This window comes from Cynara cardunculus (assembly GCF_001531365.2).
Source record: "Cynara cardunculus var. scolymus isolate 2C chromosome LG 8, CcrdV1, whole genome shotgun sequence".
NCBI lineage: Eukaryota > Viridiplantae > Streptophyta > Magnoliopsida > Asterales > Asteraceae > Cynara > Cynara cardunculus.
In genome coordinates this window covers 6,360,280-6,377,174 of record NC_037535.1, presented here as the reverse complement: position 1 = coordinate 6,377,174, position 16,895 = coordinate 6,360,280, and the positions used below count along the sequence as shown (strand labels likewise).

Sequence of the window (16,895 nt, the reverse complement as noted above, 5' to 3'; positions counted from 1 at the left end):
AATAAAAAAATAGTACAATTAAAACAATTAAAGATTACGTTTCTTTTATCACACAGAGCCTCTGAAATGTCAGAACCGACTCCTTTATCTACCATATCTCTATGTTTTCTACAAAAATGTACCATAACAAATTATAATATTTTTTATTTGCTCAAATGTGACTTCTTTTATTTTTATTTTTAAATAAAAATTTATATAAATTTTTTGTTTCTGATTTACAAGAAATTTATATCTCCTACATTGCATATGTTATGTTTGGGATTGCTTATTTGAAACGACTTATGTTTTTCTATAAAATCATTTATCAATTTATTATAAGTCAAAAGAATTTAACTTTTTTAAAAACTCCTTATTACCAGTTTGATACCGGTATAAGTTGTTTATCCAAACACTTAAAAATATTTATTACCGATATCACAACAAAATAAGTTAATAAATTATTTTTATAAACAATCTCAAAAATCTTGAGATAAAGAAAATAAATGGATCAAACAAATGGTTTACATATATCATGCGGGTCAGGGATCGGGTCGGATCCCTTTGTCGGTGCTAACCCGCAACTTCTAAAAGAAAATAGATATCGATAACCAGATTTTTGAGTTTTAGACAGACTCCTGAATGCGACCTCCCAAATCTTCAACCAAGACACCGATAGATTCTCATCAAGCTGTTAAAAGTTAAAACCATGCTACTCCATTAGAGCTCACATAGACTACTCACACAGATACACGAATAGATCTAGAGAGAGAGAGAGAGATGAGCAGGAGATCTGGATCGTGTTTAAGGTGTTGTTTGGTGATTTTCGCAGTGATTTCAGCACTCTGTGTATCTGGGCCAGCTCTTTATTGGAGGCTCAAAAAGGGTTTTAATTTGAAAGGAGGTTCTTCGATCTCTTGTACTCCATGCATCTGTGATTGCCCTCCTCCTCTCTCCCTTCTCAAGCTTGCTCCTGGTAATCAAACATTTTTCTTTTATTTTTGATCTGATTTCGTCATTGATTAGATCATATTTGATTTGGGTTTTTGATTTTCACAGGAATTACTGCATACCCAATTCTTCATTTGTTCATGTTATTTGATAATTAGGAGGAACCCCCTTTTCCTTTTTCTACTATTTAATTCAAAATCTCCCACTTTTGATGATGATCATCATCTTCCTGTTTGAGTTGTAGTGGAATACGCAACATTCATATCTAGAGGAAGATCCCTGTTTTTTGTGGGGTGATTTCTTTTGTTTCTTGTTGATAGGGAGTTGATTAGTTTGCAACTACTATGGTTGATCTCTTGCTGCCATGTTAGAAAGCTAGAATTTGTATAAATGCCAAGCATCCACTGAACTTTGGTAGCTCACAGTTTGAAAATTGATTAAGGTGCTTGTGCCTTACAGCCCTCAAGAAACAGTGGTCTTTACCATTTCTTGTTAGATCACATAATCTACATGGTGTATGAACCGAAATTGCGATCCTTCCCATTTACTTGTTTGTGTCTCATTTTGATGGGGTTGGGGTGTTTGATACAAGGGGCTGCTTAGCTGAATGACCTTCTCAAAAACTGAATTTGAGAAGCTAACATGAAGAATATTTTAGAAGGTCATGATGATCCTAACTGAAAACTCACTTAAGGTCATTTATCCGAAGGACCCTATAAACGAGGTTGTTTTCCGTTTTATAATACAGTCTCTCTACTAGTTGGGGTAGATGAAAGGTCTACGTACATTTTTACCCTCCCGAGACCCTACTCCATGTGGGATTACTTGTACTCTTGCATCCTTTTAAATTCAAAGAAGCATAGAAGTCCCCCTTTTGTTGGTAAGTGATTTTAATCGAACCCATGACCTTCTGATGAGTATGAAGCCATTGTTTCTTTAATAAGTCCTGACGTCATGAATTAAATCAAAATCTCATTTAAGGTTATATACGTAAATGATCCAAGCCATGGTGCACCATGCTCGTCCTCCATTCATCCTTATCGTACCTTACTGAAAAAATCTGTAAACTCGAGTTCGACTATTAATTCTTGTTTCTTTTCATTTATCGCAGGATTGGCCAATCTTTCGATTACAGGTATGTGGTCATCTTTCCTATTCCATATGGTTAGTTTGAGTCATGGTTAGATGTGACACTATTCGTTCCAAAACAAGAGAATGTGATCCTTTTTTATGAAGTTGTTACAAAGTTAATGTAGATGTCAATCTTTTCTACAAGAAATTCTTAAAGAACACTACTACAATGATTCAAAATCACGTAGGGTTTATGCAAATATAAATGGAGTTTAGTTGGTTTTCGGGTTCTACATTAATAAAAAGCCTGTCTTGATTACTGAAGTAATTCTTGAAAACAAAGTCAAAATTAGGTGTTGAAAGAACCATTAGGTAGTTTTGACTTTCAAGGTCAAACTTATGACTCCAATTATTCAAATTCACATAGGGTTTATACAAATATAAACACTAATCTTTGTATATTTGTACCAAGTTATATAGATGTTATCAATTTTGTATTTGTCGATCATAAATAAATCATGCCAATTTTGAAGTTTATATTTCAACCTTTTTGACCTCAAAAGTCAAAATTGAACTTTGGGAGGCAAGGACCATTTGGTATAATGCTTACATTCCATCCTTTCACCCTCACCTGAATTTAGGAATTTAGTTGTTAAGACACATGTTATCGAGTTAAACTGAATTTAAAAGGGTCGTGCTCCTAATTGAAGGCTCGTTTAAGATCATTTAACTAAATGATGATTTTTTGTACCCAATATCCAGATTGTGGGAAGGATGATCCGGATTTGAAGGAAGAAATGGAGAAGCAATTTGTGGATTTACTATCAGAAGAGTTGAAACTGCAAGAAACGGTTGGGGAAGAACACATACGCCATATGAACATCACGTTTGGCGAAGCGAGAAGGGTGGCCGCTCAGTATCAAAAGGAGGCCGAAAAATGCAACACCGCTACGGAAACATGCGAACAAGCGAGAGAGCAAGCCGAGGCGTTAATGAGGCAAGAAAGAAAGATAACTTCGTTATGGGAACGAAGAGCTAGACAACTCGGTTGGGAAGGATAATAACTATGAATTATTTGTTTCTTTAATCCGGGATTTCGATCTTTATTGAAGTTGTACGTCGTGAATCGATATCGCCACTTACGGTAATTTTGTTGAAATATTTTCAACCCTACCATTCACAAGTTGATTATCCCTTCTTGTTCTTTCTCTTTTTTGGTTCTTCTTGCTTGTTTGTTGTTACCAATTTCACTGAAGAAAGAAAGAAATTGGGTGAAGCATGTCTTCATTGGTCATTTCCTTTTTGGGTTGTATGAAATATTTGAACTTTTCTAAAAGGGTGTATGTGAATGATTCGGTACAAGATGATTAAGTGGTTAGAATGAGATATAGAGCATAATGAAATATGGTTGTTTGGTAATTGTTCAGAATGAAATTAGGGCGTTGAATGGTTCAGGGAGGTCCACGATACAAAATGATTCAAAGGGTTTTGCCGAATAAGATTTACCTCTTAGCGATTTAGACATTACCTCTTAATACAAGTAAAGAAAACAAGGGTTAAAAGGTTGTTTACTAACACATTGCTCTTGGGTAAGTGAACACCTCTTGCATAAGGGTGTTGACTCGACCGGATCAAAATTTAAAAATTATAGACTTTTAAATACATATAAAAATTAACTAGGAGTGTACTTGTACAATGCAACGAGATACATCTTCATTTTAATATTTTGTTTTATTTTTTTGTCTATATTCATATAATACAGTTTATGTGGTTTCGATAAAGATAATGTTTTATTTTTAAATAAATATAATTTTGAAAAGATATCATAAAATTTTGAAAAAATATATCGATATTAATATTAAATTAACTATTTAAAAGTTCTCGATTTTTTTTACAATTTCTTTAATTTATTTTTTATTATAATTTAATTTAGGTCTAATAGCAAAGTAATTTATTTTTGGCTTAACAATGTAATTTTTATAAAGATAATGATTATGTTAGAACTCAAAATTATATTTTAGATTTTTTATATTTAAAATGAGATGTTTTATCCTGTATTTGATTATGTTTATCTGCAGTTAGTTATATGAATTCAAAGATGAAGTTTTAATAAGTTGTACTTACGCACAATCTACTCATAGGTTTAAAATTTAAGTAATATGCATTAATACACAGTATTTTATGTATAAAAAATAATTTTTAAAAGTTTTTGTCAAATACTTTATAATATAATATAGATAAGATTTACATAAAAATATATTTTATTTTTTCATATAATTTTGAAATTTTGTTTGTATCAGTGATTCGAAGCCATTGTGTGTAATGTAACATGCATGCGAAAACTAGCAAGGGTAAATATGTAAAATCACGGTAGAACACAGGGGGTAATTATGTCAACTGCCAACGTGAAGTTGACTTCCAATATACCAGTTGCAAACTGGAGGAGGCAACAAGCGCGGTTTCAAGTTTCATGAATTCAATATTCATGTAATCCACCGACTAAAACCCACCTGTCTTCTCTCTCTTACACACGTATAATAATTACAATAATCTTCTATAGATCTATGAACACACTCGCCCAAAAGATTCTTAGGTGTTTTTTTCGTTTTTATCGAAACTTTCAGATCATATTGCTTTCTGCTTCAGAGTTGAATTGATTCCATTTGGGTGTTCAAGATTTTTGCAAGTCTTTGTTTCGTTGGTGCTTTCCATAAGTTTGTTAAGATTTAGGAAGTTGGTGTTGTTTTAGAAATATGGATGGATCAAGAGGAGGAGGTAGGAGAGTGGAGAAGAGAGGGTATGAAGGAAGAGTGGAGGATGAAGAAGATAATGATGGTATGCCTCAATCCAAGAAACCCAAAATACCGGGATTAGCAAGGTTTGATTCTGTTAACTATTTTGTTATAAGGATAATTTTTGTAAGCGATTGTTGCTTGTTTTGGTATAATCATCTCCATCTGTTTGTGTAAATGTCTGTGAGAACCTATCCTGATAAAATAAAGAATCTTAGAACCAGGTGATTGCCAGAATGCATCATTTGCTAATACAATGAACTAATTCATATGCAACGATTTATTTAATCATCTTGTTTTTGTTTAAACACTATTGGTGCTAAACTTTTTGAGCTACAAGCTCTGGTTATTGCCTTTTTGCCTGGTGTAAGTTGGGATTTACCCTTGAAAAATACCTAAGTTTCTACTGGTTAGCATCAAGTGATTAGTTTGAATGGTATCCATCCTGCCTCTAAGTGGTAATACCTTGAGGCTGCAGATTTGAATCCCGTCCTCTTTGCCGATTCAAGAAAAAGTGTTGATCGTGCTGTAGGATAGAGAGTTAAATGCCCCCAATGGCCATCATCCATGGCCGATCCTAGTTTCATTTCCTAATAATGCAATAGCATCAATTTCTTGCTATTATTACAAATATTGACAGCGTTTTTTTTCTTTTGGGTAGAGGTCCAGTCTTCTTACATCCCACTCCTATAGAACTCCACCTCCAGATGGGATATACCGCGATCATTTGGTTTGGTTTATTATCAAACTAGAGTATATATTGCTAAACATCATACATCTTATGACTGTATTGACCCACAATAGGTTCATCATTGGATTATTAGACATTGAGTTCATGTTCAGTCTTCTCTATAACCAGTACCATACTTTGAGCATTTCAGTCCAAATTGCAGACATGCCTTTGTTCGTTCTATCATTGTTTTTAAGCATCTTGTGTCTTTTGCAATTTCAAAGGGGTTGTTCTTGTTTATCCACTCTAACATACTATTCATTTTTCTTTTTATCACACAGTGTAATTGTGGAAGCTCTCAAAGTTGATAGTTTGCAAAGACTTTGCTCATCTTTAGAACCTCTTTTCCGCAGAATTGTAAGTTTTATTTCAAAGTATTATTACATATTGAGGTGTTACGTGTAGAATCTATCTTACCTTCATCACCTATGTTTCTGCATGTTTATAAGGAAGATCGAAGAAAGCTGCTGCTTCCTATAATCATAATAAAACAATTGTGGAAGATCTAAAGAGTCATAATCATTTGTGTGCAAATTTGCTTATTATGAATATAACTAGTACTAAATCTTCATATGCTGCATCCAACATTCTTCGTTCTACATTTGTAACTGAACTGCATATTCATAGACATACTATAGAATATAAGATGTGTTGATCAACGAATGCATGAACAAAGTGATAACTATTTCAAGAATCAATAAAGATAACTTGAATGATGGATCTCATGGATATAGCTATGTTACCCTCCATCCAAAATTAGAGTCCATTTTTAAAGATTAAGCCTAGTAATTTAAAGATTTAGATTTTACAAACTAAACCAAACCAAACAAGGCTAACAAGCCTAGAGGTGGGGTTTAGGGGCAGAGGCGGATCCAAGATTTTTTGTTAGCGGGGTCTTCACAAAATAATTATAGTAGGATAAAATAAAATAAAAAATTAATTATTAAATACTTGTTGGAACCAGTTTTCAGCGATTTGGGTCAATTAGATTATATATGTATATAATATATATATATATATATATATATCAAATATTTTAAGCTATTGAAAAACTGATACACTAAGCTTTTTTGAAAAGTTTATCTATTAAAGCTAATCGATGGTTGTTATACTTCTACTTAATAATTCTACACGATCGGATTCAGATGCAACAGATTAACCCCAAATATAAACATGATGATCTTAAAGTCTAAAGAGTTACTCCAAAAATAAACAAAGTAACACTAAAGAGTTGGCTTCAAATTTAACTCTAAAATCTATAGAGTTGGGGCCAAATATACACAAATTTAACCTAAAGAGTTGCCTCAAATTAACATTTTATTATGTTAACGTCATTATAAGCAAATTCACACTAAAGAAATTAACCCTAAGTTTCGGCCCTAACTATAATTAAATAAACCCTAAACACAAATAATTATCAATTTACCTTGAAATTCAAATATTAACATAAAACAAAAACAACTTTACCCTAAATATTAAGCTATTAACAAAAATTAATATCAGTTGAAATTCATCTACTTGAAGAGTTTATCGCTTAGGTTTATGGTTTCACGTAATGAAAAATTTCTATACTTTCACGGTTTCACCCAAAAAAAAATATGGTTGCACCTTCAAACGGCTAAAAGATTTACACTACATGCAACAAGTTCGTGGTTTCCCAGGCAACTGCTACAACGACTAGGTCCACCCATGTCTGGGTGGGATGTATGCATACATGTTCTCTACCGAATAGAGCAGCTGTTTGCGCGAAAACCTCCAACAGATTCAGAATTTACAACCAACCTTTTTTTACCTAAATCTATTTTCTGTTGCATAAGTCTTGTAATAGCTTAATGTAGTTATCTATTATTGCATACGACAAAAATGTCACTTGTGATTCTGTAGTTAAAACTAAATTTATTTCTCTCTTTAAAAGTCAAAAGCAGACTCTAATTTTGCTCATAAAGGTTGCATTCTTTAATTAAAAGACTGTAAATATTTTCCCTGCTTCATGACTAAGTTAGGCAGGCAGACTACTATGCTTTGTGCCATCACTTGTCATAACAAAAATAAACCAAAAATCAATATATATAGGGTGAGGTTTAGGGGAAAACGCAAAAAAGTGAAAAACCGAGGAACACCTTAATAACCATTCATTTGTACCGGTAAGCACATGTGCATAACATGCACACATGCGTAGAAACCAGGAAACATCTTCAATTATTTGTATGCACATGTGCGTACCATACAGATGAACAATTATTAGGGTGTTCCTCAGTTTTTAATTGTTTGGGGGTTTTCCCCTGAACCTCACTATATACATACATGCATATATATACACACATACATACATGCATGCATATATATATATATATATACATACATATATATATGGGGTGTGTGTATGTGTGTGAACATTGATATAGTCTAAAAAGTAGTCATTGGTTCATAACTTTGGTATATTTTTTATGCCCAAGTTATTATACTCAAACATGTTAGAGGAACTACTCCTGTATCTTATTCATGGTTAATGTATTTTCCACATTTGAAATTTCAACGAGAAATTAAGCGCTTACAATTAGGTCAGCTGTTGATGTCATATGTATTTTGGAAAAACAGGTGAGCGAAGAAGTGGAGCGTGCTTTGACTAGATTCGGGCATGGTCAAATTGCTGGAAGGTAAGATGCTATGTCTTTTATGTTGACATACAACTACTTACCAAAAAAAACTTTGAACCGATTTATGATCTTTCTGATGATGTGAACATATGTCCTACATCTTATACCATAGGCAGAGCCACAAAAGGTATCTGGGACACTAGTAGATCTCAACCTCCCTGGAGGTCAAGGCTCAAGCCTCACCAGAAGTGAGAGTGTGTGTGAGTTTTGCCGTATGTAAATATTATATACTTTTAAAAAAACTTCCCCCTGTGAGGCTTAATTCCTCAACCTCTTGGTTGGCCTAAAGGTCGTTGAAGGGGTTGGCTAAAGGGAGAAAAAGGGTCTTCTAGGAATAGTCTCGTGGGACAAAGGTAAGGTCTGCACGCATATCCCCCTCCCCCTCCCCCTCTCAGGGGGACCATACCTTCAGATGGGATATACCGGGTCTGTTTCATTCAGTTTGGTATGGTTTGGTTTGGTTTTAGCTTTCCGTGTTTATGATGCACCAGATCTTCACCACCAAGAATACAAGGTTCCGAAGGAAAAGTTTTGCAACTTCAATTCAGAATGAGGATGCCGCCTCATCTCTTCACAGGTGGGAAGGTGGAGGGAGAGCAAGGAGCTGCAATTCATGTTGTCTTGTTAGATGCAACCACAGGCAACGTTGTGCAAACTGGACCAGAGTCATCATCAAAACTGAACGTAGTGGTTCTGGAAGGTGACTTTAATGAAGAACTCGATGAAAACTGGAGCGCTGACCATTTTGAAAGCCATGAAGTCAAAGCCCGCGAAGGAAAAAGGCCACTTTTAACAGGGGAGCTACAAGTAACCTTGAATGAAGGAGTTGGGACTCTGGGTGATCTTAGTTTTACAGATAATTCAAGCTGGATTCGAAGCAGAAAGTTTAGGCTCGGTCTGAAGGTAGCTTCAGGATTTTGTGTGGGGATCAGAATTCGTGAAGCTAAAACTGAGGCATTTGCGGTTAAAGATCATAGAGGAGAATGTACGAAGCACAGATCTTACGTTTTTTCATAACATCTTTGTACAACCTGTCTACCCTCTGGGGAAGAAGTAAAGTTTGCATACATCCTACCCCTGACCCGACTTCTGAGTGGGATATACCGGTCTGACAACTATATCTGTTACTTAATGCAGTGTACAAGAAACATTACCCGCCTGCTTTACACGATGAAGTTTGGAGGTTGGATAGAATAGCAAAGGATGGAGCATTGCATAAGAAATTGATGAAATCTGAAGTCATAACTGTGGAGGATTTCCTTCGTGTTCTTGTTAAAGATCCACAAAAACTCAGAAACGTAAGTTTCTTCGTGTTCTTGTTACATATGAAGCACATACCCTTTGCTTATTTTTCTAATTCATTAATGAATACAGATTCTAGGGAGTGGGATGTCAAATAGGATGTGGGAAAACACAGTGGAGCATGCCAAGACTTGCGTTTTAGGAGGGAAGCTGTATGTATACTATGCCGATTTAGCTCACACCACCGGTGCTATCTTTAACCACATTTACGAGCTAAGAGGTCTTATTGCCGATGGTCAATTTGTTCCATTGGAATCACTTAACCACGATCAGAAGGTCTGCACAACCCTCTTTGCTTCAAACTTTTGATTCATCTGTTTCTTGAGACTTTTGGCCTTGTTTCTTGAACAGATTTCAGTAGATTCACTTGTGAAGAGAGCATATGAGAACTGGAATAGAGTCGTAGAATACGACGGCAAAGTCCTGACTGCACTAACAGTTCCTGCACCACCGGCTCAAAACTTGATTGAATATCCATTTATAAGTTCTGATCCAATGGTGGGTGTTTCATCACACACCCACCACCAATCAGTACCCTCTGATTATCGGCCCGCTGGACCATCTACCTTTGATGTTTCAGGAGATTGGTCGAGCCCGAGCCCACATGGATATGGAGACTCTTTTTCTGAGGAAGTCCGTTTGAGGAGCTCTGAAATGTTGGAAACTGATGATATGCAGAAGCTACTGAGGAGCTTTGGCGTCGGAGAGACAGGGCCTACTTTTGGTCTTTATGAGAATGGTTCATATGGTTATAACATCCCTCATGAACCACATATTAGTCCGGTGTATGCACATGGACACAGACGTGGTTCAGGGAAGGCAGTCGTCGGTTGGCTCAAGCTTAAGGCTGCACTAAGATGGGGGATATTCATAAGAAAGAAAGCTGCAGAAAGAAGAGCCCAGTTGATTGAGCTTGATTAACTTCAAATAGGGTTGGGGAAAATGTTGTGGACTTAAGTGTAGTACTTCTGTACACCAAAATGTTGATTTATAGAGCTTTTTGTTCATCATAATGAAATGAATTTCTTAGTTTATGTGACCAAGCCTTAAGAATGAAGGGGTCATTTAGGTATATAATCTTAAATGAGATTCTAATTAAATTCATGATTAAAAAATGGCTTTTTTACTCGTCATAAGGTCATAGATTTAATTAAAATCTCATTTAAAGTAATATACCCAAAAGGATGTCTTCTACTTTAACACAAAGAGTACCTAAAAATCTGTAAGAAAATCATAGATTTAAAAGAAATTCGTCAAAAAGTTAATGCAGTTTCAAAGGGACCAGGCTAGTTCCGGTAGGATTATTTAGCTAAACAATCTCGTGACAGGTGATCATAAAAATGGTATTCTCAAACGTACTAAAAACCTATTAGAAAAATCAAAGATTTAAAAGAAACTGTTAGGAAGTCATTTAACCAAAAGACCCGTTGCTGCAACGGGTCCTTGGTCCTACTCGTCCTGTGGCTACTGGTTGCGGTCTTAACCGATTATAACCTTTGAAAGAGCCATTTTAAGCCTTCCTAGACCATATCAACAATTCTAATGCGATAATAACTTGTAGATCACCTCAACTTTCAACTACTTCAGCTTCAGAAAGAAGAAAAAAAACATGAACACCAGTTCCTGTTTGCATAACAACCATAAACCATCGAAAAACAGGTACCACGAAAACAGATTCAAGAAGATCTAAAAATCACGTTTGCAGTCATACCCACGATACGAAAACCTGGCTACAAGTTGATAAAAGGATGACATTGAAGAAGCTAGAGACATAAATATCCTGCCAAATAAATTACATATTGATACAAACTTCTCATTTCATAAACCTAATTTGTCGTTGCAGCCTCTCGTTTTATCATCGTTCTCTAGGAGTCAACAGCTAATTACTGTATACACGACCCGAAGGAATAAGGATCGAATCCGAATTCTCCATCCATCATGATTGTCGGGTCCTGCTCCTGCTTCCAAAAATGGAGGAATCACTTTATAAAATGCAGAAAAGTTCCCCAAACAGCAATGGAACATCAGTTTAACATCACTTTTCAGCTAACAACTAGCTTTTCAACCAAAGTGTGGCTTTACGAGTTTACAACTAGCTTATTAGTCAGACCTAGCTTAGCCAACAATCAACCAACGTCTAGCTTATCAGCTAGTGTTCCAGCCAACCACCATCTTACCGGCTAGTTTGCTGAACAGTCTTATCATTGGCCCTTAAAAGATTCAGAAATTATTGTCGATACATTTTTCACCTAGTATAGATTTTACGTTTATGCTCTAACTAGATTTTCCGTTAAGATGATGATTAACTACTATCAATTAAAAGATTCTAACATACAATAAGATCAAAAAAGGTCATACCCGTTTCATCATTCCATTCATAAGATCATCCAACGAGTCATAACCGTTGTTTGCCACAAAACCGCTTGGTAACTTCGTCTGCTCCAGTAGATACTCTTCACCAGATCCCATTTTCAGTTCTGTACTCGACCTCTCAGTCTCTCTGCTGCTACGCTGCATAGCCGTTGCACCATTGCCATTCGACCTATTGTAGACCCCACAAATCTGGTCATTTGCTTGACTCACTGGTCCACCCAAACCACCACCATTTGGTGGTGGTGCCGCTGCTGCAGCCGCTAACGTGCTAAAAGCGTTATTTGAGTAGGGGCTATAACTTGGTTTACCATACTGTCCATGCCTTTGGCCTTGAGCTTCAAGAGGAACCGAGGCGGTGCTAGTGATATTAGAACCAAAGCTGGGAATTGTGTTACTAGAGGCAGAGTAACCATATTTCAGGCTGCTATTCGGCGGCAATTGGTCGTGAAAATTCTCGCCCATTGGCGGTGGGACATCAAGATAACTAGAACTGCTAGAAACAAGATTAAAAGATTCTGAGCTCATAGAAGCCATCTTTAGAGAAGATTGGCTCCCCAAAGTCGCAAAGCTACTAGGACCCGTAAAGATTCGTGATTCATCAATGGGATTGAAATCCGGGATCTGGGTGGTGTTCGGTTTATTACCATTCTGGTGAAGATGACCAAGATCAAACGACGACGGAATCCCCTGAAAAAGATTCGTGTTTTGGTGATTTGGTGGTGTTGGTAACACAACCGGCTGGAACTTGGTGAGCGAACCAATCGAATTGGTCAAGTTTTGAGGGTGGGTCGGTTGGATCATTGAAGGGGAAGTGAGGCTATGGAGGGTCACCCCGGTTGCACTGTTGAGCCTACCTAGCATACCGGAAGGTGAATAAGACGATAATGCTGCGTTCGGCAGTCTTCCGGAACCCGATAACGTTCGGAAATCTCCGAGTCCATCAAGAGAACTCATTCGCATATAAGAAGAAGCATCTTTGCTGCCACCAAATGCAACCACCATGTTCGCTTGCTGACTGATTCTTTTCAAGTAAAGCCGATATTTCTGTAAAACAAGCACGTGTATAAGCTAAGTATAGATTTTTCATTCCGTCAATCGCCCAAATTTGGATCACGTAAAGATGAATGCTTTCTAAAAGATTATTAGATGCATCAAGATTATAAGGAAAAAAGTGAACCTGGAGATGGCTTGCCACATTCTCCCTAGTAAGACCTTCGACGTTCATCAAATCAAGAATCCTTTTGGGAACGGCTTCTGCGTTATATAAAAAAGCAAATCATCAAGTAGCGTGTGTTTCCTTAAAAAGCCTCATTTTTTTTTAAAAGCTACTTTAAGTAGCGTTTTTACGCCGTCTCTATTATTTTGCCCAATAATGCCCCTTGATATTTTCTAATTAATTTTTTAGCACGTCATTTCTATTGTCAACTAGTTTTTACCAAACATGACTAGCATTTGTTTTACGTGAAAGTGAGGAATGAAGGACTCACTCTCGATCCCAAGTTGATTAACAGCAGCAACGAATTTTCTATGAAGATCAATGGACCAAACAACTCGTGGCTTCTTCTGTGACGAGGGATCATCATCTTCATTCCCGTTGTCTTCAACATCTTCATCTTCGTCTTTTCTTTTCCTGTTCAGTTTCCCATTTGGATCTCCGCTACCGGCTTCCTGTCCACCTTCACCCCCTTGGTTCGGCTTTTCTTGGTTGTTTGATTTCGATTGAGATTTCGACTCCACTTTTCTCCTGATCACATGTTGCCAAATGTTGCGTAATTCCTCAAGCCGAACCGGTTTCACAAGATAATCACAAGCACCATGAGTGATCCCCTTCATCACTAGCTTTGGATCGCTATTTCCTGATAACACTGTAACCATTTCAAGAAACATTAGATATGATTTCAAGAAACATCAGATACCATTTCAAGAAACATTAGATGCTAGTTGATAAGCTAGATGACAATGTAAAATAACCTAAAAGGACATGCTGAAAAATTATTTAGAAAAATAAGAAGGGGCATAAAGAAACCCTGGAGCATATTGAAACGCTACCTTAAGTAGCTTTTCAGAAAAGACTTATTTAATAAGCGCAACATATAAGTTAGCTTATGGTTGCCAAACATGGCCCTAAAGATACGAATCGTTTTGGGTCAAATGAATGAAATCTTGAACTTAAATATTAGGTTAACGACTTCAAAACTCAACGACGGATGGCAAGCATACATGCATATCATCTTTGTGATTAAAGAACCCTACGTTCCAAAATATGATTTCCATATCAAAACCGATTAAAATGGTAACACCAAATGCAATTTTCCCAAAACATATGGAATCCCCATCAGTTATAAACTTGAAAATTAATTTAACGGCTTCAAATCTCAATAATGGATGCCAAAACATGCAGGGCATACCATCTCTGTTCCAAGATTTACAGATATTAGATTAGTTTAACAACTTCAAAACTCAAGATACCGAAACATGCATGCATGCATACAAATTACAATCTTTCTAAATTGTAGAACCCTTGTCCCAAGACTACAGATACGACATTTCTAGGCCAAACGAATTAAAACGACAATACCAACACTTGGTTTTCCAAAACAACTTCAAGATTCAAGACTTATTTTCCAGAATACGTAGAGAAACACCTGTCAGTTTAGAGCTTGGATATTAGTTTATCGACTGCAAAACTCGATAATAGATGTCAAGCATGAACACATACAACCATCGTGATCGGATATGGCTTCTTTAGGTCAAACCAACGATAAGTCTAACATCAACACTTATTTTCCCAAAAAACATAAAGAACCCATATCAGTTTGGAGCTTCAATGTTAGTTTATAGACTTCAAAACTCGATAACAGATGGTAAACAAGCACACATACCATCTTTGTGATTAGATATGACTTCTTTACGTCAAACCAACTGAAATTCTAAAACTTGTTTTACAGAAAACTAATAACACCCACATCTAATTTGAACATTTATCATTAGGTTATTGATTTGGGATTTGGGAACTGAACAAAGGATGCCGGACACATACAAGTATCAATTATGTGATTAAAGAAAGTGTATTGGGACTCACTGATAACAGGCAAGTCCATTTCAAGACCAACGAGTTCAAGAAGCTTGAAACCATCCATATCTGGCATATGAACATCACTGATCACAAGATCAAACCGGTTTCGGTTTTCCCTTAACATCTTCAAGGCTGTTATTGCTTGATTTGTGGTTGTAACTGCAAAAAGAAGCCAAGGATTGTGAGCACTGAAACCTAAGATAATCCGAGATCAATCCCTAGAACAGATCAAACTGAAACATAAACGAATTTGTAATGAAAAGAGTGGAAAACCCCCAAAAGAAAACTGTTAGAAATGAGGGAGTCAACACATATCGAACAGAACTAGAGTTGTAAAGAATCTTGTTACAGAAAATCTTGAAAATGAAAACCGGTTGAAGAAAAAAAACCCAAAATTGAAACTGATTTGAGAAAAACATAAAAGAAAACAAACCTTGATATTGGCATTTCCTCAAAAGGCCATCTAATAACTTCAAGCAAGTTGGATCATCATCAACAGCAAGAACTCTCATCCCTATGGGAAATCTGTCAATTTCGTTACTAACCCCAACAGACCCTCGAATTTCCTCTACGGTCATCTTGTTTTCCTTTCTTTTATTAAAGAAATCACGAAATTAGATGATGAAACAGATCACACAAGATTCAAGAAACATACACAAAAGATTCAAAAGGTTTGGATTTTTTGCATTTGTTTGACTACCTTGTTGACGAACAAAACAACCCAGAAAGAAAAAAGAATGATTTCAAAGATATTAGAGAGAGAAACAGGATCTTGGAGAGAGAGAAAACAAGATAGTGACTTGGACTAGAGCTTAATACATCTTGACAATGATGGGGGAAAATTGGCCAGAACAGATTGAATGGCTTTCAACGCAACAATACACAGAATCAAACTCTCTCTCTCTCTCTCTCTCTCTCTCTCTCTCTCTCTCTCTGGTTTTGTCTTTGCTTTTTTTTCCCCTTTTTGCAGAAATAAAAAGTCCCTTTTTAATAAAATATGTTTTTGGGGTGTAATCAATGTATACATACAACTTTGTATATGTATATTTCTATCTATCTGTGTTTCCCTTGAGAAATAATTGACCTTTTTCTCCCTTTCTTTTCTCACTACCCATCATGGATATAGATATATTATATATATATATATGGAAATTTAATTATAGTTTTTGGGTATTTATAATTTTGTAGCAAAACAAAAATCAATGAAAAAACCCCATCAACTCTACGGTTACAAGTTACTAAAAGACCGAAAAATCTACGGAAAAACGTAACGTTTTATGTTCGAATTTTGTTTAAGATTATTGTTACGAGCGTATTTGATTAAAAGTCGACCCAATCATTAAGCAATCCTAGCCGTCCATATGCTTTGATCATACTTATAGATTGGACCCACTTGTTCAATTAATCATATGCAACTCAAATAGTAATAAACATGTTATTTAGAAGACCTTTTTTTATGGTGAAATGATTTTATTTTTAAATAATGAAAGTCTTGGAGGGTAATATTGTAATTTAAGTGGAGGGACAGAATCTTGGTGTAATGATTTCCATTAAGTTTAAAATGCTAATGATATTAAATTTCCATTTGGAGGTTAAAAAGAAAAGGCATTTAAAGCATTTCCTAATAATACCTTTGCTTGATTAGGCATGATGCTTAATTTGAGGATTAATCATTTATATTTTCTAATAATTATAACCAAAAAGTCAATTTTACCCCTCTATTTGAACCTACGAGATGTAAGCATATGTGTGTTTTTTCATCTTCATAAGGTCATTTTCATGGATTCCTGAAAACAGTTGTTTTACTTTTCGGACGAAATATTTTAAACTTATTTGATTTAGTTTGTATATTATTGATATATATATATATATATATCCAATTAATTTTCATAATTTTTCAATATATAAAATCAAAAGTCAAAATTTCAAAAAAAAACCATTTAAATCTATTATTTTCCTTTTTTAAA

General features: G+C 35.5%; 3 protein-coding genes across 4 annotated transcripts; 2 read left to right on the top strand and 1 right to left on the bottom strand.

Moving 5' to 3' along the window:
• Positions 1-601: 601 nt before the first annotated feature.
• LOC112516671 lies at positions 602-3,207 on the top strand. The gene is made up of 3 exons (XM_025123854.1): positions 602-952; positions 2,039-2,062; positions 2,761-3,207. The coding sequence occupies exons 1-3, from the start codon at positions 757-759 to the stop codon at positions 3,057-3,059; spliced, it is 519 nt and encodes a 172-aa protein (XP_024979622.1). The 5' UTR covers positions 602-756; the 3' UTR covers positions 3,060-3,207.
• Positions 3,208-4,487: 1,280 nt separating this feature from the next.
• On the top strand, positions 4,488-10,513 carry LOC112516941 (calmodulin-binding protein 60 E-like). 2 transcript variants are annotated; one of them, XM_025124203.1, is made up of 7 exons: positions 4,488-4,876; positions 5,802-5,877; positions 8,119-8,177; positions 8,669-9,162; positions 9,315-9,475; positions 9,552-9,755; positions 9,831-10,400. In XM_025124203.1, the coding sequence occupies exons 1-7, from the start codon at positions 4,752-4,754 to the stop codon at positions 10,398-10,400; spliced, it is 1,689 nt and encodes a 562-aa protein (XP_024979971.1). In that variant the 5' UTR covers positions 4,488-4,751. The 2 variants fall into 2 exon arrangements, with proteins under 2 accessions (XP_024979971.1, XP_024979970.1); XM_025124202.1 differs by lacking the exon at positions 4,488-4,876 and having other exon boundaries at positions 4,884-5,877; positions 9,831-10,513.
• Positions 10,514-11,085: 572 nt separating this feature from the next.
• LOC112517120 (two-component response regulator ARR12-like) lies at positions 11,086-15,830 on the bottom strand. The gene is made up of 7 exons (XM_025124450.1): positions 15,629-15,830; positions 15,362-15,519; positions 14,935-15,087; positions 13,340-13,717; positions 13,030-13,106; positions 11,838-12,896; positions 11,086-11,437 (listed from the first exon to the last, which is right to left on the bottom strand). Exons 2-7 carry the CDS (start codon positions 15,504-15,506, stop codon positions 11,363-11,365), a joined length of 1,887 nt encoding a protein of 628 aa, XP_024980218.1. The 5' UTR covers positions 15,507-15,519; positions 15,629-15,830; the 3' UTR covers positions 11,086-11,362.
• Positions 15,831-16,895: the final 1,065 nt, after the last annotated feature.

Bases quoted from the DNA above. Each gene is read 5' to 3' on its own strand.
- LOC112516671 (XM_025123854.1), top strand. From the start codon at position 757: ATGAGCAGGAGATCTGGATCGTGTTTAAGGTGTTGTTTGGTGATTTTC. The intron at 953-2,038 runs GTAATCAAACAT...CATTTATCGCAG, and splicing joins CCTTCTCAAGCTTGCTCCTG to GATTGGCCAATCTTTCGATT. The intron at 2,063-2,760 runs GTATGTGGTCAT...CCCAATATCCAG, and splicing joins GGCCAATCTTTCGATTACAG to ATTGTGGGAAGGATGATCCG.
- LOC112516941 (XM_025124202.1), top strand. From the start codon at position 5,572: ATGACTGTATTGACCCACAATAGGTTCATCATTGGATTATTAGACATT. The intron at 5,878-8,118 runs GTAAGTTTTATT...TTGGAAAAACAG, and splicing joins AACCTCTTTTCCGCAGAATT to GTGAGCGAAGAAGTGGAGCG. The intron at 9,163-9,314 runs GTACGAAGCACA...TACTTAATGCAG, and splicing joins TAAAGATCATAGAGGAGAAT to TGTACAAGAAACATTACCCG.
- LOC112517120 (XM_025124450.1), bottom strand. From the start codon at position 15,506: ATGACCGTAGAGGAAATTCGAGGGTCTGTTGGGGTTAGTAACGAAATT. The intron at 13,107-13,339 runs GTGAGTCCTTCA...TATATAACGCAG, and splicing joins TAATCAACTTGGGATCGAGA to AAGCCGTTCCCAAAAGGATT. The intron at 12,897-13,029 runs GTTCACTTTTTT...CTTGTTTTACAG, and splicing joins ATGTGGCAAGCCATCTCCAG to AAATATCGGCTTTACTTGAA.